The 19562-nt window shown below is 35.9% G+C and overlaps 1 protein-coding gene across 4 annotated transcripts in view; it reads right to left on the bottom strand.

The window, feature by feature from the left end:
- CRY1 (cryptochrome circadian regulator 1) overlaps positions 1-19562 on the bottom strand; it is a 95730-nt gene that overhangs the window by 8780 nt on the left and 67388 nt on the right. For all 4 annotated transcript variants that reach the window (XM_070370215.1, XM_070370214.1, XM_005893693.2 and 1 more), the window contains exons 3-6: positions 3609-3751; positions 1110-1294; positions 722-810; positions 50-190 (exon numbers count right to left, since the gene is read on the bottom strand). In XM_070370215.1, coding sequence (XP_070226316.1) covers positions 50-190; positions 722-810; positions 1110-1294; positions 3609-3751 — 558 coding nt within the window. The remainder of the gene's footprint in view (positions 1-49; positions 191-721; positions 811-1109; positions 1295-3608; positions 3752-19562) is intronic.

The raw sequence follows: 19562 nt of genomic DNA, 5'->3' as shown, positions 1-19562 counted from the left end.
TTTTTGTAAAAAGTATTTTTTAAAAATAAGCTCCAGTTCTAGATAATACCTTTTTGTAGAGATCTGTCAGTTTGAAATAAAAGAGTCGACATGACAAACAACCAAATCGGAGATAAGGACTGAGTCCAGTAGGGCTAGCGAGCAGGGAATTTGCATTCATTCGAGGTCTTTCAAAGTTTGCCACCCAAGCCTGAAAAAAACACAGAGAAAGTTATGCTAACTGCCTTTCCAATTTTAAAAGACTGTTTGAAATTGAGCTTTTCAAGAACGTTACATAGTCCTTGGGGAATAAAATCTCATTTTTTCAGCCACAAATGACAGATTTAATAAAAAACAAGATAAAAGTGAGCATTCTTTTGTTTTAGTCATCCTCATGTGGCAAATTCCTAACACAAGGTTGAGAGCATCTTCAACCTGTCTTTCTGACACTGAGATAATGTGAAACAGAAGAACTCTATCCTAGCTTTAAAGTCATCAGATACCAGCTTACACAGAAAGCACAGAGGGGTAGTACTGATAGTAGCTAAACAGTAAATAATTGGAAGAGGAGGAAGAAGGGTATTTAAATGAAGACAGTTATTAATTTTCAATTACATTTGTGCTATTTTAATTATTTCTCTTAATCCTCCTTTTTCAACAGCCTATTTTATTGTTTTTAAAAAAGTGAAATTATTTTTTAAATGACAATTTGACAATATAAACATCATCTGTATTATCATACTTTTCTTTCCAAATGCCTTTCCAAACGTGTAAGTGCTTCAGTTTCTCCACCTGGCCACACTGCAGAGGGTAAGCCATCTGTATCAAAACCTAAAAAAAAAAAGGAAATGGAAAAAAATCTGACAGCATAAAAATGAAATGACGCCCTGGATAGGTCCTCACAGAGAGATGATATATAACATGGTCACTGTCCTTTGAGACATTTATCTTAAGGTGATAACAGATAGACCATTAATTAATAGCATACATAAATAATACACAGATTAATCACTTTTTCATTTAAGACTTTCTTTTTCTTTTAGTGCAAAATACATGTCAAATTAGAAGTGGGATTTTTCTGAATGGTTTATTAACTCTTAAGCTCCATATGTATTATTGTTTACACCTACCTAGTTCTTCCAGGGACGGGACTCCATATTTCTCATCATGGTCATCAGACAGAGGAGTTGTGCACTTTTCTATCACTTCTGAAGTAATTGTCTCTACTGGTATTTCTAGTGGTTCCATTTTGCTGATGAGAGTCTGGAATCTTTTATAGGTAAGAGGTGGCTGACCACCATTTAGTTCTATGATCCTATTATAAAAGTTAGTAAAATGCTATTAGTATTTTTAAAAGGACAATATAACTTGATAAACTTTTAAAAGTCTTAAAATAAGAAAATTAAATGAAGATAGTAAAATGAAAAATCACTTCTATTTTCTATTGTACATGTTTTTGTTAAATGTCAATATATGTATCTTACATATATCTTTTATATTTAATTCTAATCACTAATTTCTCAATTAAGTAATACTATAAGGAAAGAACCTTGCCAATGGTAATCTGAATTAGATACAATTTGGGAATAACCCATTATTCTTTCTCACCATAGCCATTTGCACTTAAGACTTCAAGGAGAATTATCTTCTTATAGGACCAAGAAACTTGTTAAAACAATTAACAAATCTAAAAATCATTCTCTTCATTTTATAAACATCTGCTAGATGTCAAAATATACAGCATGCAAATATCAAAACTTTTATGACAAAGAAAATTAAGCATCTATAAGTGGAAAAAACAAGTGGCTAATAAGCCTAAAGGCAAAAACAAAAAAATAATATATATGGAAATGTAAAAATATTTTGCAACACAGCTCAGAGAACTTTGTAATCATCAATAAAAACTAAACCAGGCCAATATTATATCAAGGAGTAATCAGCAAGTTTTATTAATTAGGATTCTATATTACTATAGTGATAATTACTTGGTATTTTCTATTGTGCATATTTTTGTTAAATGTTAACATATGTATCTTACGTATATATTTTATATTTAATTCTGATCACTAATTCCTCAGTTAAGTAATACTAAAACAAAGAGCCTTGCCAATGGTATTTATTGCCAAATTAGATACAATTTGGGAATAACCAATTATTCTTTTTCACTATAGCCATTTGCATTCTAGCATTTAGGCTTCATAAAAAATTATTGGTAAAATTATACTCTATCATTTTATGGATCAGAAACTGAAGCCTCAAGAGAATTTAATAAACTAGTCAAGGTCACATAACTAATAAGTAGCAAATCGAGATTTTCTTAATCCAAATAGAATAAAGTTTTCTCTATATCACATATAATGGTGAATCAATTATACGTATGGAAAGTAACCACCAATAAAAACTATGCTCTGCTTTTAGAAATTTTGCTTTGAGGTAATTCTTTGAGTTTATACCTAGGATCATAATGAAATCTGTCCACTATAATGATCTACAATGATACTACTGAGGACATTGCTAATTATATAACAGAAGCAAAATAAAAATCTTAGAAAAGATATTCTCTATATGCTACATTTTTATATGACGGATTTATATAGTAAATATTCACATTCAGTCTAACAAACAATCCAATTTTATACATAATTTTATACTGAGCTTCTCACTTTAAGCAACTGCCCTTATCTTGTTTTGCCTCCTTGCTATCAGCTCTCTAAGGTTAAGAAATATGGTAAACCAGCAGGCAAGTTTATTATCAAAGGATATATGACTTCTGGCTTAATAGGAAGTTAAGACTCCTGCCTGAATCAAACCACAATTTTTTGTACAACTGGAAAAGTGGAATAAAATAGTCTGTCATATTACAGAATCAGCTTTATTATTTTGATAAAATGTGAAAACAACTTAAAAAAGTAAAATAAAAGGTACATAAATTATGAGATTTCAGCACTTGTAAGGGTGACAGTATGCCAAAGGTTAGTGTTAAAAAATCTTATGAATCCTCAAATCTTACAGCATGTATTAATAAAACTTCCTAAATTTAACCTTGACCACAGAATCTCTGTTGGACAAAGCATCACAAAAGACTGATATTTCATGAAATATACTTTGAGAAATAAGATATCATACCATTGTTCAGAGGACTACATAATATTAATACAATTTTCATATGAACTCAAAATTCAGACAGACTAGATATACACACATAAAATAATTTATGACAAGCATGTAAAATATACCAAGGTACTTGATGGCTATGTATCATATAAACTATAAAATTAATATTGCTGAGAGCCCAGAATGGCAAGTTAGTAGGCTGAGCTAGAATAGTCAAAGATAATTTTGTGATTCTTTTAATAGTTTTGGAACTGAAATTCTGAGTATTTTTATCTTATGCACTTAGGTCTGTAATTTGGCATCTGTCTTTGGGTAAACAAAAATTACAGAAGTTAAATAAAATGCTACAGGTTTGAGTTAATTTAATTCTCTACAATTCTATTATGCATGTTTTTATTTTCACTTTTCAACTTAAGTCCCACAATACATTGTCTTTGTACTCAAGACCACTTAAATGTACACTTCAAAATGGTTAAAATGACAAATATTATGTTATCTGTATTAAAAAATCTTACTTGTCTAGATCATATAATGTGTGTGAAATTCGTACAATTACTTCTACTCCAGCTTCAGTAGCCAGTTTCTTAATAGCTGCATCTCGTTCCTTTCCAAAGGGCTCAGAATCATATTCAATTGAAAGTTTAGTAATGTTCCATTCCTAAAGTAAGAGAAAGGAGCAAAAACATACATAAATTTTAATGATTATTTTTTCTACTATAACAACACAGGCTGGAAAAAAGTGAAAAGCTCCAACTCTACATATTAAATGGTTATACTTCTTTGAATATACAGAAAGAAAATGCACAATTTATAAATTCAAAATTACGTAAATCAGAAATGCATACTCACTAGATTTCAGGCATTATGTTAGGCACTATACAATCTAGCAATATGCTTAATCTAAGCTTCCTACATTAAATGCGTTTGTATAGCACTTGTTCAAATAATTTACACTTATATTATCTCATTCGTTACTCAAAATAGTCCTCAGAGTTTGGCATTTTGGTTGTTAACTCCATTTTGCAGATAAGATTATTATGAAAATTCAAGAATTTGTCCAAGTTCAGAGAGAGCCGTAATACCTGATTTTATGTCTACTGATTCTAAGACTTGGTTCTTTTTTTTTTTAATTGGAGTATAATTGCTTTACAGTGTTGTGTTATTTTCTGCGGTACAAGCACATGAATCAGCTATACCCCCTCCTTCTTGTGTCTCCGTTCCATCCACTCCCTTATCCTACCAGTCTAGGTCATCACAGAGTACTGAGCTGAGCTCCCTGTATAAAGCAGCTTCCCATTAGCTACTGGTTTTACACATGGTGGTGTGTACATCTCAATGCTACTCTCTCAATTCATTCCAATCCCTCCTTCCCACCTTCTGTCCATAAGTCCATTCTCCATGTCTGTGTCTCTATTCCTGCCCCGCAAATAGGTTCCTCAGTAACATTTTTCCAGATTAATGCATATACGCATTAATATATGATATTTGGCTTACACTTTCTGACTTCACTCCATGACATTCTAGGTTCATCCCCATCACCACATATGACCCAATTTTGTTCCTTTTTAAGGCTTAGCAATATTCCATTGTATATATGTACCACATTTTCTTTATCCATTTATCTGTTGATGGACATTTAGGTTACTTCCATGTCCTAACTACTATTAATATAAACCTTTGACAGTTAATGTGGTACAAGCTGCTCTGCTGAGGTATTGTTTTACAGTGTTTTACTTCTGATTATCACAAAATGTTAAATGTTGAAAATATAACACACTTATAACAAGAGCAGATATTGAGTGCCAGGTGCTATATTAATAAGTCCTGTAAACCTTCTTATAATCACTTTCAGTGAAGAGACTGTGACTTAAGGGAATTAAGTGATTTCCCGGGGCGGGGGGGTGGGTAGTAAAGTTTTACTGTTTTTTTAATTCTAAAATCTATTCCGATATACCTTACAAATAAAAAAACTTCACCTGTCATTCTACCATTACTTAACTGATTATATAGTTACAAGTTGTACTTCTCCAAACCTGTATAGATTCAGTTCAGTTCAGTTCAGTCGCTCAGTCGTGTCCGACTCTTTGTGACCCCATGAATCACAGCACGCCAGGCCTCCCTGTCCATCACCAACTCCCGGAGTTTACCCAAACTCATGTCCATTGAGTCGGTGATGCCATCCAGCCATCTCATACTCTGTTGTCCCCTTCTCCTGCCCCCAATCCCTCCCACCATCAGGGTCTTTTCCAATGAGTCAAGTCTTCGCATGAGGTGGCCAAAGTACTGGAGTTTCAGCCTTAGCATCAGTCCTTCCAACGAACACCCAGGACTGATCTCCTTTAGGATGGACTCGCTGGATCTCCTTGCAGTCCAAGGAACTCTCAAGAGTCTTCTCCAATACCACAGCTCAAAAGCATCAATTCTTCGGTGCTCAGCTTTCTTCATAGTCCAACTCTCACATCCATACATGACCACTGGAAAAACCATAGCCTCGACTAGACGGACCTCTGTTGGCAAAGTAATGTCTCTGCTTTTGAATATGCTATCTAGGTTGGTCATAACTTTCCTTCCAAGGAGTAAGCGTCTTTTAATTTCATGGCTGCAATCACCGTCTGCAGTGATTTGGGAGCCCAGAAAAATAAAGTCTGACACTGTTTCCACTGTTTCCCCATCTATTTCCCATGAAGTGATGGGACCAGATGCCATGATCTTCGTCTTCTGAATGTTGAGCTTTAAGCCAACTTTTTCACTCTCTTTCACTTTCATCAAGAGGCTTTTTAGTTCCTCTTCACTTTCTGCTATAAGGGTGGTGTCATCTGCATATCTGAGGTTATTGATATTTCTCCCGGCAATCTTGATTCCAGCTTGTGCTTCTTCCAGCCCAGTGTTTCTCATGATGTACTCTGCATATAAGTTAAATAAGCAGGGTGACAATATACAGCCTTGACATACTCCTTTTCCTATTTGGAACCAGTCTGTTGTTCCATGTCCAGTTCTAACTGTTGCTTCCTGACTTGTATATATAGGTTTCTCAACAAGGGCTATTTCCAATAGTGAGTTTTTTAAAAAATTGTATTATAAACCTTTCAGTATACATCTTTATACATAAATCTTAAACATTTTGGGACGTTTGTCTCATTTTTCTAGAAGTAATGTTTTGAAACACAATTAATGGATATAATAAATTATATTTAAAATTTTGATAGATACTGCCAAATTTTCCACCAGATATCCTGCACCAATTTACACTCTCAATAGTAGTACACCAGTATTTTAAAAACCACTAATATAAACACATAGCATACACAGGAAAATAGTATTTAAAATTTTTTCATTTCTTGAAAGTCTTGGAAAATGCATACAAAGTTGTCAATAGCTGTTATCTTTGCAGGGTAGAATTTAGGAATATAAATAATTATTTTTTATTTTATACAATGTTGTATTGTTCATATTTGTTAAGTAAAATCATGTACTGTTTTTGAAATTTAAAAGTGAAATTAAAATGAGAATAGGAAAGAAAGCATTATATTTCTTTGTTTTATAGTGAGAGGCGGTATAGAGTGGTAGTTAAAAAACAAAGGATCTAAAGTCAAACTTCTCAAGTTCGAAGACTGGTTCAACTATCTGTGCAAATTTCTAAACCTTCCATGCCTGTTGTTTCCTTATCTTAAAATGGGTAGCATGTAAGTAGAGTACTTAGAGAGTACCTAGTATATAACAAACACTATGTGTTTATTAGGGTAAAATGAAAAAAATAACATTTTGTTGTTGTTGTGAAAAGATTAAATTGAAAACAGATTAAATAAGACAATGTATGTAAATTATTTGGAAGAGAAAAGATGGTGATGCTGGGAAAGATTGAGGGCAAGAGAAGAGGGCGACAAAGGATGAGATGGTTGGATGGCACCACCAACTCAGTGGACATGAGTTTGAGCAAGCTCCGGCAAACAGTGAAAGACGGGGAAGGCTGGCATGCTGCAGTTCATTGGGTTATAGAGTTGGACACGACTTAGCAACTGGGCAAAAACAATGTAAATTATTGAGTACATAATACATAATTAAGTCCTCAATGAATGACAGCTGTTATTACTGTTGTTACTAGCTATTTGTATATTTTTTTCTTTATGAATTGCAGCTTATGTTTGCTTAGGTTTCTACTGCAATTAATTCTCTTATGGATTTGTACACTCCTTATTTTTAATGACAAACTTTGTCACATATGTCACTTACTAAATAGTCTGTAATTTAATTCTATGATTTTTCTTGACAATTTTTTAGTTTTTGGTTAGTAAATGCTGGAGCTTAAAACAAGACAGTAATAGTCCCTCCCCTTTTCCCTTTTTGAAGAGGAAGGGAAATATAAGTCAGAAAACTAAATGTAAAAATATAACCCACACAGTCTTCCCAGGCAATTGAAATAAAAACAAAAGTAAACAAATGGGACCTAATCAAACTTACAACCTTTTGCACAGCAAAGGAAACCATAAACAAAATGAAAAAACAATCTACAGAGTGGGAGAAAATTTTGCAAATTATACATTCGACAAGGGCTTAATTTCCAAAATATACTAACAGCTCATATAACTCAATATAAGAAAAAACAAACAACGCAATTAAAAAATTGGCAGAAGACTTAAACAGACATTTCTCCAAAGAAGTAATTTAAATGGCCAATAGGTACATGAAAAGATGCTCAACATTGTTATTAGAGAAATACAAATCTAAATCTAAACTACAATGAGGTACCACCTCACACTGATTTTGCTGGTTAAAATGGCCATCATTAAATGTCTACAAATAAATACTGGAAAGGATATGGTTTTTCCAGTAGTCATGTATGGATGTGAGAGTTGGACTATAAAGACAGCTGAGTACTGAAGAATTGATGCTCTTGAACTGTGGTGTTGGAGAAGACTCTTGAGAGTCCCTTGGACTGCAAGGAGATCCAGCCAGTCCATCCTGAAGGAAATCAGTCCTGAATGTTCATTGGAAGGACTGATGCTGAGGCTGAAACTCCAATACTTTGACCACCTGATGAGAAGAACTGTGGATAGCCTTTACCAAGTTGATATTCAGCAATTTTCTATTGCTAGTTTGCATAAAGGTTTCTAAAACATTACAAATGGGTATTGACTACTGTCAAATGCTTTTCTTTATCACTGAAATAATAATACCTTTTCCTTTACTAATAGGATATATTAATTTATTATTTCATAATGTTGAACCAACTTTGTATTCCTGAAATAAACTCCATTGATCATGATGAAGTATTATTTTAAAATATTGTTAAATTCTCTTTGTTAATATATTAAGGATATCTCAGTTTGTGTTTATGGGGGACACTTGGCTATACTTTTTTTCTTTCTTGAAAGTTCTTCATCAGATTTTGGTATCAGAGTTATGCTGCCCTCATAAACAAGTTCAGAGTTCCCAATATTATCCTGTTTCCTGGAAGAGTATTATAAGACTGGCATTATTTCTTTCTTAAATAGGTGATGGAATAAGTAAAGCCATCTGGTGGGACCTGGAGTTTTATTTATTGGAAGGTTTTTGATTATAAATTCAGTTTTGTAAAGAGAGGGCTATTCAATTTTTCTTTTTTCTTCTGAAATTTTAAGAAGTTGCACTTGTCAAGAGTATTTTTCATTTCATCTTAGTTGTATAATATATTGACATTCAGTTCACTTCAGTCGCTCAGTCATGTCTGACTCTTTGAGACCCCATGGACCACAGCACACCAGGCTTCCCTGTCCATCACCAACTCCCAGAGCTTACTCAAACTCATGTCCATAGCTTCAAATAGACAGATCTTTGTTGCCATAGTAATGTCTCTGCTTTTTAATATGCTGTCTAGGTTGGTCATAGCTTTTCTTTCAAGGAGCAAGAGTCTTTTAATTTCATGGCTGCAGTCACCATCTGCAGTGATTTTGGAGTCCAAAAAAACAAAGTCCGTCACTGTTTCCTTTGTTTCCCCATCTATTTGCCATGAAGTGATAGGACTGGATGCCATGATCTTAGTTTTCTAAATGTTTAGTTTTAAGCCAACTTTTTCACTCTCCTCTTTCACTTCCATCAAGAGGCTCTTTGGTTCTTTCGTTTATATTGATGTTATGTTCTCTAGTTTATATTGACATTATGACATTTATAATATCCTTTATGTTTTTAAAGTTTAGAGACAATTTAGTGATGTCCCCTTTTTTATTCTTGATAAAGGTAATTTGTGTTTTCTCCCTTTTGGGCCCTGATCAGTACTGATAAGAGTTTATCAATTTTATTAATCTTTTCAGAAGAAAACTGAACTCTGACTCAGAGTTTAATCAGGTGACAGAAACCACATTAGTAATTTGAACAGGGAAAATTTAATCTGAAGAACTGTCAGCAAGTAAAAGGTGGTCAACAATGGTAAGGAGCAGAAGAAGAGTGAAGGCTATACTGTCCAATACAGTAGATAACCACTAGCCACAGAAGCAGCTTCTGAGCACTTGAAATGTGGCTAGTTGGAACAGAGACATCCTAGGTGGCCCTGTGCCCTCTGTCAGCCTGGCCTGCCTGTGGTTGCCATGGTTCAGGGCTTCAGCTGTGGTGGCTGTGCAGTTTCTTGAACTGACATTCACTGATGTGTGTAAGGACAATAGCTTGGAAGGCATGCACAGACTGGACAGTCTTTGTTCCAAGTTGGACATAAATCCACGCCCTTACAAAGCTTCGATCTGGCTACTTTTGGAACCCAGCCAATCCATGGCAACCCATTCCAGTACTCTTGCCTGGCAAATCCCATGGACAGAGGAGCCTGGTAGGCTGCAGTCCATGGGGTTGCTAGGAGTCAGACACGACTGAGCGACTTCACTTTCACTTTTCACTTTCATGCATTGGAGAAGAAAATGGCAACCCACTCCAGTGTTCTTGCCTGGAGAATCCCAGGGATGGGGGAGCCTGGTGGGCTGCAGTCTATGGGGTTGCACAGAGTCAGACACAACTGAAGCGACTTAGCAAATAAGCATAAAATATACTCTGGATTTCAAAGACTTCATATTAATATAAAAAAGGTTAAAACAGTATAGTGGTTTTATAATGATTTTATATTGAAAAGATAGTATTTTAGATATACTATGTTAAATAAAATATATCTTAAAAATTAACTTCACATTTTTCTTACTTTTTAAAATATACATGTTAGAAAATTTTAAATTACACATGTCTGTTGGATAGTACTGTTCTAAGCAGCTACCACCTCTAAATGAAGGGAAAATAATTAAGCAATGAATTAAGAAAGTTTTCTTTCTTCCCCTGCTGAGATTCACACCTCATTGTGAATGAGGTGTGCTGCCTCAGAAACAACCATCCCTATAGGGAAGAAGCCTGCCAAAGGGCTAAGACCACCAGGGAAGTCTCTGATAAACTGTCTTTAAATGAAGAGTTTAATATAGACTATTTACATTTAATATAACTTATTGATATAGCTGTGCTTAATTTTACCATGTTGGTAAGCTTTCCTTTTGTCCATCTTTTCATTTACTCCTCTGTGCTCCCTTGTGCTCAGTTGCCCAGTCATGTCAGATTCTGTAGCCCCGTGGATTGTAGTCCTCCAGGTTCCTCGGTCCATGGGGTTTTCCAGCAAGAATACTGGATTGGGATTTCCTACTCATGAGGATTTTCCAAACCCAGGGACTGAACCCATGTCTCCTGAGTCTCCTGCATTGGCAGGTGGATTCTTTACCACTAGCACTACCTGGAAAGCCCTCTCTGCCCCCTATCTGCCTTTATTTGAATGAGAGATATTTTTAGAATTCCATTTAAAATTCCTCTATTAACTTTTTAGAAATAGCTTTTTGTGCTACTTAGATCACAGTATACTGTTATTATAGTCTACCTTCAAATAATATATTACAATTGAATGCTGTTAAGAATTTACATATACTTTCATTTACCTTTTTCCTACCTTATGTGATCCTGCAATAGATTTTATTTAACATGTGTGTCAAGTCCCAAGATACTGGTATTATTCCCTACAATTTATCAATATTAGTTGGTTTAATCTGTCAATGGTCTTCCAAAAATAGGACATATGAATGTACATAGCTAAAAATAATGAAAAAAGAGGTCTTTTATATTTACCCATGTATTTAGTGCTTTTTTTTCTTTCCTGAAGATCCTGTCTTTAGCCTAGAATTATTTTCTTTCACCTAGCAGAATTTCCTTTAATATTAGTATTTTTTATAGTATAGATATGATGGAAAAAACTATTTCTGCTTTTTTGTGTCTAAAAATGCCTTCATTGTGCCTTCTCTTTTTTAAAAAAAATGAATGTTTTTGCTAAGCAAACAGGGCTATTTCTAGTTTTTTAAAGCTGCCATTCCATTCTGTAAGAAAATACTGAACACTATTATCATGGTTCCCTGAACATATCTTTTATCCTCTGGCTGCTTATAAAATTTTCCATCTTTGGTTTTCAGTTAATCGAGTATATGACATGACAAGATGTGATTTCCTTTATATTTATGTTGTTTGGGGTCTGTTGAGCTTCTTGGCACTGTAGGTTGATACCTTCCATCAATTTTGGAAACTCAATTATCTCTTCAAATCTTTTTTCTGTCCCAATCTCTCTTTCCCTCTTTTCTCTAGGTCTATAATTACAGATATGTTAGGCCATTTACTATTGTTCCAGAGACCTCAAACACCCTATTCCCCTTTTTAAAAAATCTTCCTTCTCTTTGTGCTTCAGCTGGGATACTGACTGTCTTCAAGTTTACTGATCTTTTTGTCTGCTCTGTTCAATCCAGATATCCAATTAATGAATCCAATTAATGAATTTTTCATTTTGATAGTATGTTTCAGTTCTAAGATTTTGTTTGGTCCTTTTTAATATTTTCCATTTCTGTATTAAATTACCACCTCTTTTGCTGTCTCGTACACAGGATGCTTGGGGCTAGTGCACTGGGACGACCCAGAGGGATGGTATGGGGAGGGAGGAGGGTTCAGGATGGGGAGCACATGTATACCTGTGATGGATTCATTTTGATATTTGGCAAAACTAATACAATTATGTAAAGTTTAAAAATAAAATAAAATTAAAAAAATAAAAAAATTAAAAAAATAAACTACCACCTCTTCAAATCATTTTTCACCTCGACTAGATTCTCTACTACCATCCTTGTTGTTTAGTAGCTCAGACATGTCTAATTCTTTGCAATCCGTGAACTGCAGCACACCGTCTCCCTGTCCTTCACCATGTCCCGGAGTTTGCTCAAACTCATGTCCATTGAGTCAGTGATGCCATCCAAGCAGCTCATCCTCTATCATCCCCTGCTCCTCCTGCCTTCAATCTTTCCTAGCACCAGAGTCTTTTCTAATGAGTCGGTTCTCCATATCAGGTATTGGAACTTCAGCATCAGTCCTTCTAATGAATACTCAGAGTTGATTTCCTTTAGGATTGACTGGTTTGATCTCCTTGCAGTCCAAGGGACTCTCAAAAATCTTCTCCAACAACACAGTTCGAAAGCATCAATTCTTTGGCGCTCAGCCTTCTTTATGGTCCAACTTTCACACCTGTTCATGACTACTGGAAAAACCATAGCTTTGACTACGTAGACCTTTGTCAGACCCCCACTATCTACAGAATAACAATTGTAAAGTCCTTTTTAATCCTAATTCCAAGATCCACATCAACTGTGGGACTGTTTCTGTTTTTCTTTACTTGATTGCAAGTTAACATATACTTGCTTCTTCATGTGTCTCAGAATTTGTGATCATATAACAGGCAATGGTATAAAAGATTAGAGACAGAATAAACAATATTTATCTCTAGAAAAGTACATAGTCTTTGCTCTGACTGATAGAGGTTGAATTGATGGAGTCTGTGAGCTGGGTCTGGGCTTTGTTGCTGCTTTCCTTAAATTTCATTCACCACTGGCTTCAAATATTTTGAAGGCAGGATTCAGATTTTTCTTCAACAGGGCTTAAGATCTGAGTAGTAACAAGACTCCAGCTGTCTCTCTCTGCTTTATAGTTTGGGCACTAGCTTTACAAACTATATGACATTTCTCTTTGCTTTGCTGTCTACCCAGCAGCTTTGCTTGCTGAGGACTTCTCTTTGTGTTCCAACCCTGTCCCCTAATATTCTGCACCTCTGGAGGCATCTTTCTACACTGATGTCCTGTTGCCAGGAACAGCTCCTTTGCAGTAAGTGAATTCCTAGTGCACTTAAGAAGGATCCCTCTCAACCCTTCTGCTTCACTCCAGCCTTTGGCATGCTGCCACTGGTGCTCCATGAATACACTGAAGAAAAGTACTGGGGAGTGGGTACAAACTTGCTCTGTGACTAGGGCTTCTTGGAATTCTAATCTGCCATGTCAGCACACATATTACCACAAAGACTTTGGTAAAATTTCAATGAGTTTCTCTTTACTCTCAACTATGGTAAATTCCCTTCTCTTCCTGCTGTGATTCCAGGGGTGTAGCCTTGGGTATCTTCTTTCCCATGAAAGGCTCATCCTCTAATGGAACTTAATTTATTAGGTTTATTTGTGTCATTAACTCTCTAATAGGTTAAAAACAAACAAACAAAAAATCTATGATACTATGGCATATTCACTTTCTCCACATTATTAAGACAGGAGTGAATGGTCTACTGCAACTCTGCACATCTTAACCAGAAGTGGAAGTCTCTATCTACTCTTCAGCACTGGTTTTATTTTTTATTTTTTAATATTTATTTATTTATTTGTCTGCACTGTGACTTAGTTGCAGCAAGCAGGATCTTTGGATGCAGCATGTGGGATCTAGTTCCCTTACCAGGTACTGAACCCAGGCCCCCTGCATTGTGAGTGTGGAGTCTTAGCCACTGGACCACCAGGGAAGTCCCAGCATACGTTTTATTTCAAGCAACAGATGGTTAACCTTTGCGTTTCAACAGTAAATATAACAATAAGATTGTTATATTTTATTAACATTAAATATTAAATATTAACATATTTTCATGTGAAATAAGTAAGTAGTCACTTCACAATTTTAAGCACTAAGTTTCCTATCTGTTTTTGTGCATCACAATGATTTGTTTAACCATTCAGAAGGCATAATATGGACCATTAAATGATGTAAAGTTCTTAAACAGTAATATTGTAAAATATTAATTCACAAGTAATATTGTAAAAATAAGAAACATAAAATTTTATAGCAAAACAAAGTTATAAATCACAAACTTCCTTGGAGAAGGCATTTAAAGTAGTATAATTACTTTAAAAAATGTTAATTCACAAAATAACCAAAATATAATGAAGGTAAAGGTCTAAAATTTCTGCCCATCCATCCATTGCCCCTTCTTTTATTAAATAAATCTAGTCTCAGGGTTTTAAATAGAATTTATATTTAAGGTTCCTAAATTTACTGCAGACTTCTCCCCTGAGCTCTGGAGTTGAATGACATTCAACAAACACAGTCATATGTCTAAAAGCCATCTCAAACTTAAAATGTTAAAAAAAATGAACTCCTAATTTTTCCCCCAAGTTGTTCCTCCTAGAGTCTTCCTCATCTTGCTGAATGGCAAACCACTGGGTCACTTGCCCAGGCTAAAAACCTAGAAGCTATCCTTGACTCTCTAACACCACAAACTCTATAGCCTCTATTTAAAAAATATATTTAAAATCCTACCATTTCTCAACACTCCTACTGCCATTCTAGTCCTAGTCACCATCATCGTGTTTCTATATAATTGCCTTGGCCTCCTAATTGACCCTTCTGCTTACGTCTTTACAGCATTTCCATTCAACTTCTGTTCTCTACAGCCAGAGTGATTCTTTCAAAATGTAAGTGAAATTTGTCACTCCTCTACTCAGTGATCTCCCGTGGCATCCCATTTCACTCAGAGTAAAAGCCATAAAACATGGTAAAATCCTATGATCTGGCTCCTGCAATCTCTCTGACCCTCTTATTTTTGCTCACTGTGCTCTGGCTAGAGCACACTGGCCTCCTTGCTGTTCCTAAACAAGTCATGGCCCACATCTACATCAGGGCCTCTGTAACTGCGGCTCCCTCTGCCTGCGACACTCTTTCCCCATGTTGCAGTTACTCAGTAGCTTAAAACAACTGAATAATTCTGCAAGTCTCTCAGTTAACTAGATGGTTCTTCTGTTGGTCTCATCTGGGCTCACTCATGTGCCTGCAATCAGTGGGCAGCTTGGCTGGTACCAGATGATCTAAATGATCTCTCTCATACATTTCAGGCCTTGGTGCTGGCTGCTGGTTGGCCCATTCTCTTTATATGTGTGTACATGCTCAGTTGCTCAGTCGTGCCTGACTCTTTGCAACCCCATGAACTGTAGCCCATTAGGTTCCTCTCTCCATGAGACTTCCAAGGCAAGAATACTGGAGGAGGTTGTAATTTCCTACTCCAGGATATCTTCCTGACCCACGGATTGAACCTGCATCTCTTGCACTGGCAGGCAGATTCTTTACCACTGAGTCACCTGGGAAGCCCCTCTCTACAGGTGGTCTTCCACAATTTGACATTCTAGCCCAGTCCTTACCCAGTACAAGGAGCACTCCAGTGGGCAAAGGTAGAAACCGCAAGGTCGCCTAAGGCCTAGGATTTGGAACTTGCCATCTCCTTTGGCACTAAGTCAAAACAACATATAAGGCCAACCCAAATTTAAGGGAGTGAGGGAAAAAAAATCTACCCTTTGATGAACAAGTTGCAAAATTTTGTGGATTCAATATATCACACCCCAGATATCTGCATGGCTCAGTCTCTTCATACATTTGCTCACATGTCACCACATCAGTGAGGCCTTCTATGACTCCATATAAATTAATTATCCTTCCCTCACCTTGGGACTTTCTTTCCCACATTTAATTTTAGCATCTACCATCACCTGACATTGCATATTTATTTTATTACTGGTCTCTTTCCCAATACAGTGTAAGATCTGTGAAGGTAGGAATTTTCTCTTTGGTTCACCATTATGTCCCCAGCACCTTGAACACTGCCATCTATACACAGCAGGCACTCATGCAATATCTGACAAATGAAATATCCTATTCAAATGAGCATGTACCATGAAAATAACAAAGAATCCAAAGAATCCAAAATGACTCAAAAAGCATAATATAAATTTAGGCATGTGAAATGTTAGTGGCAGAGGATGAGATGGTTATATAGCATCATTGACTCAATGGACATGAATCTGAGCAAACTCCAGGAGACAGTGAAGGACAGGAAAGCCTGGCGTGCTACCCTAACACTAACCCAGTCCACAGGGTTGCAAACAGTCAGACATGACTTAGTGACTGAACAACGTTAGTGGCTTTATATATTCTTCTTTGATTTATCCTGCGATTTTGAACAAAATATTTTATTATGCCTCAATGTGTCCATCTATAAAGACTTAGACACATGTCTCTTGTTTCTTGGATATAATGAGAATTTTTTATACCAATACTTTAAACTTTTGATAAAAAGTTTCTGCAGGCCCTAGTATATGCACTGTCTTAACAGCTTATCAGTCTGGCACCAAATGTAGACAATATAAGATTTAACTGCATAGTAATAATAATTTATGTAAGACACCTATGATTAATAGTGTCATTCAAGTTTTGCCTAGGCTAGTGTCTGCTAAGTTTATCATTCCCTAAGTAGAACATGAAAAAAATACAAGAAGTTTTTTAAAAAGCCATCTTGTCAGCTTACATTAAGTAGAATTTAACAGAAAAATTCTAAGTAGAAAACATATAAGAAAAAACAAGTTTATCAGATACAGGTGTGTGTAAATATATGTTTTCAAAAATGCTCTGGCCCCATTCCTAAATATATTCAGTATAAACAGAATAAAACGAATGAATGCTATAGAGAGGGTGTACACTAGAGGAGACATCAGTACTAAAATCACTGTCACCATCCCAATAAATTAAAGGCACTGTTATCAGATCTAAATCAGTTTTATCTCCAATGTGGGAAGAAGCTGAATTACTTACCCATTAAAAGTTCTCACTATTTGCTGTACTAGAATAATAAAACCAGAGACAATAATGCAAATGAGTCAGCTAGTTACTGACAAAAGAATCTTCCTCCTCAGAAAAACTGGGGGTGTAAGGGTCAGCAATGAGGAGACCCCCTTTTTATTGTACACACTCTTGGGCTCATTTCTGCAATACATGCATACAGTACCTCTAAACAAAAACAGTAAAAATAAAAACAATACAATAAAAAGAATTATTAACTTCCTCTATGGTTCTGACATATTAAATAAATCTGAAAGTTTTCATAAAATATATTTTATATGGACTATATCAGAATCAAATAATAAGCACTCTAGGTACAGTAATATATATTCATGTATCTATATTTTATGGCCTTTGTAGAAACCACTGCCTCGCTGTCAAAGTAACAAGACAGGAAGCACAGCATCTAAATTCAGAAGATAGTCTGATCCAATAATATGCTATTTTAGGCAGAAGAAAGCTCAAAATAAAGAGCACAAAAGACTTGCTTACTTAAACCATTTTTGTCAAAGCATGTAAATAAATGTTTTGTTATTTTAAAGGTACTTAAAAATACTCAAGATTCAATTTACTTATAATACATGGATTTATATAAAGTTGAAGCAGATATTCACATATACTTTATACATATGAGTTGCTGATCAACTATTACCACTGTTCCTGATATACTTTCTTCTCAGAGCTCTTGCATGTAACTAGGTTAAATTCTGACTCTAAGAAGCTATAGTCGGAGAAGGCAATGGTACCCCACTCCAGTACTCCTGCCTAGAAAATCCCATGGATGGAGGAGCCTGGTGGGCTGCAGTCCATGGGGTCGCGAAGAGTTGGACATGACTGAGCGACTTCCCTTTCACTTTTCACTTTCATGCATTGGAGAAGGAAATGGCAACCCACTCCAGTGTTCTTGCCTGGAGAATCCCAGGGACGGGGGAGCCTGGTGGGCTGCCGTCTATGGGGTCAAACAAAGTTGGACATGACTGAAGTGACTTAGCAACAAGAAGCTATAGTAGTAAGAAAACTTCAGTAAAATAAATTTTCACTAGCCACAACTGTTGCATTAGTCATATCCTAAATGTTAAAAATTTCTTTCATGCTGATGAAAAAAGGCAAGGTAGTGTTAATTGAGTTCCCAGAATTGGGGATATTTTCACTCAGGAAAAGGAACTATTCTCTTCTGCATTCGAAATAGAAACAATGCTATTATAAAAATTTGATGAATCAAACTGTTGTAAGAAAAAAAACAGATATACATTAGGAATTCTAACTGCAGTAAATAGGAAGGGATGAACTAAGCCAGGAAACTCAGCCTGAGCACTTCCATGAGCTACTTTTATGACCTTGGTCAGCTCATTTAATCTCTTTAGGACTAAATTTTTCATGTGGACAAAAGGGGGGGAAATATGATTAGGAGATCTTTAAGATTCTACCAAGTTAAAAAAAATTACAGTTTTCTAGCATGTCAATTGTTACAGTCCTTTGACTCAGAAAGTCTTACAAGAGTTATCCCACAAATGTACTAGCAAATGTGAGTAAAGACATGTATATTTGAACAAGGACATTCACTGACAGCATAACTTGAATTAGCAAAAGGCCTGTGGAAAAACAAGTAAATGTTCACTAGAAAGCTAGTGAAAGAAATGATACCCTCAAAAAATAAAAAATAGAATACAGATCATATGATCCAGCAACTCTACTCCCAGTATTTATCTGAAGAAAACAAAAACACTAATTCAAAAAGATGTATGTACCTAAAATCAGCATTATTTACAATAGCCAATATATGGAAGCAACCTAAGTGCCTGCCAACAGCTGAATAATGATTTACACACACACACACACACACACACACACAGAAATATTCAGATCAGATCAGTCGCTCAGTCGAGTCCGACTCTTTGTGACCCCATGAATCGCAGCACGCCAGGCCTCCCTGTCCATCACCAACTCCCGGAGTTCACTGAGACTCACGTCCATCGAGTTAGTGATGTCATCCAGCCATCTCATCCTCTGTCGTCCCCTTCTCCTCCTGCCCCCAATCCCTACCAGCATCACAGTCTTTTCCAATGAGTCAACTCTTCGCGTGAGGTGGCCAAAGTACTGGAGTTTCAGCTTTAGCATCATTCCTTCCAAAGAAATCCCAGGGCTGATCTCCTTCAGAATGGACTGGTTGGATCTCCTTGCAGTCCAAGGCACTCTCAAGAGTCTTCTCCCACACCACAGTTCAAAAGTATCAATTCTTCGGCGCTCAGCCTTCTTCACAGTCCAACTCTCACATCCACATATGACCACAGGAAAAACCATAGCCTTGACTAGACAAACCTTTGTTGGCAAAGTAATGTCTCTGCTTTTCAATATGCTATCTAGGTTGGTCATAACTTTCCTTCTAAGGAGTAAGTGTCTTTTAATTTCATGGCTGCAGTCACCATATGTAGTGATTCTGGAGCCAGAAAAATAAAGTCTGACACTGTTTCCACTGT

Source organism: Bos mutus, chromosome 5 (assembly GCF_027580195.1).
Source record: "Bos mutus isolate GX-2022 chromosome 5, NWIPB_WYAK_1.1, whole genome shotgun sequence".
Classification (NCBI taxonomy): Eukaryota; Metazoa; Chordata; class Mammalia; order Artiodactyla; family Bovidae; genus Bos; species Bos mutus.
Note: the sequence above shows the minus strand (reverse complement) of the source record. Positions and strands in the feature narration are given on the sequence as shown.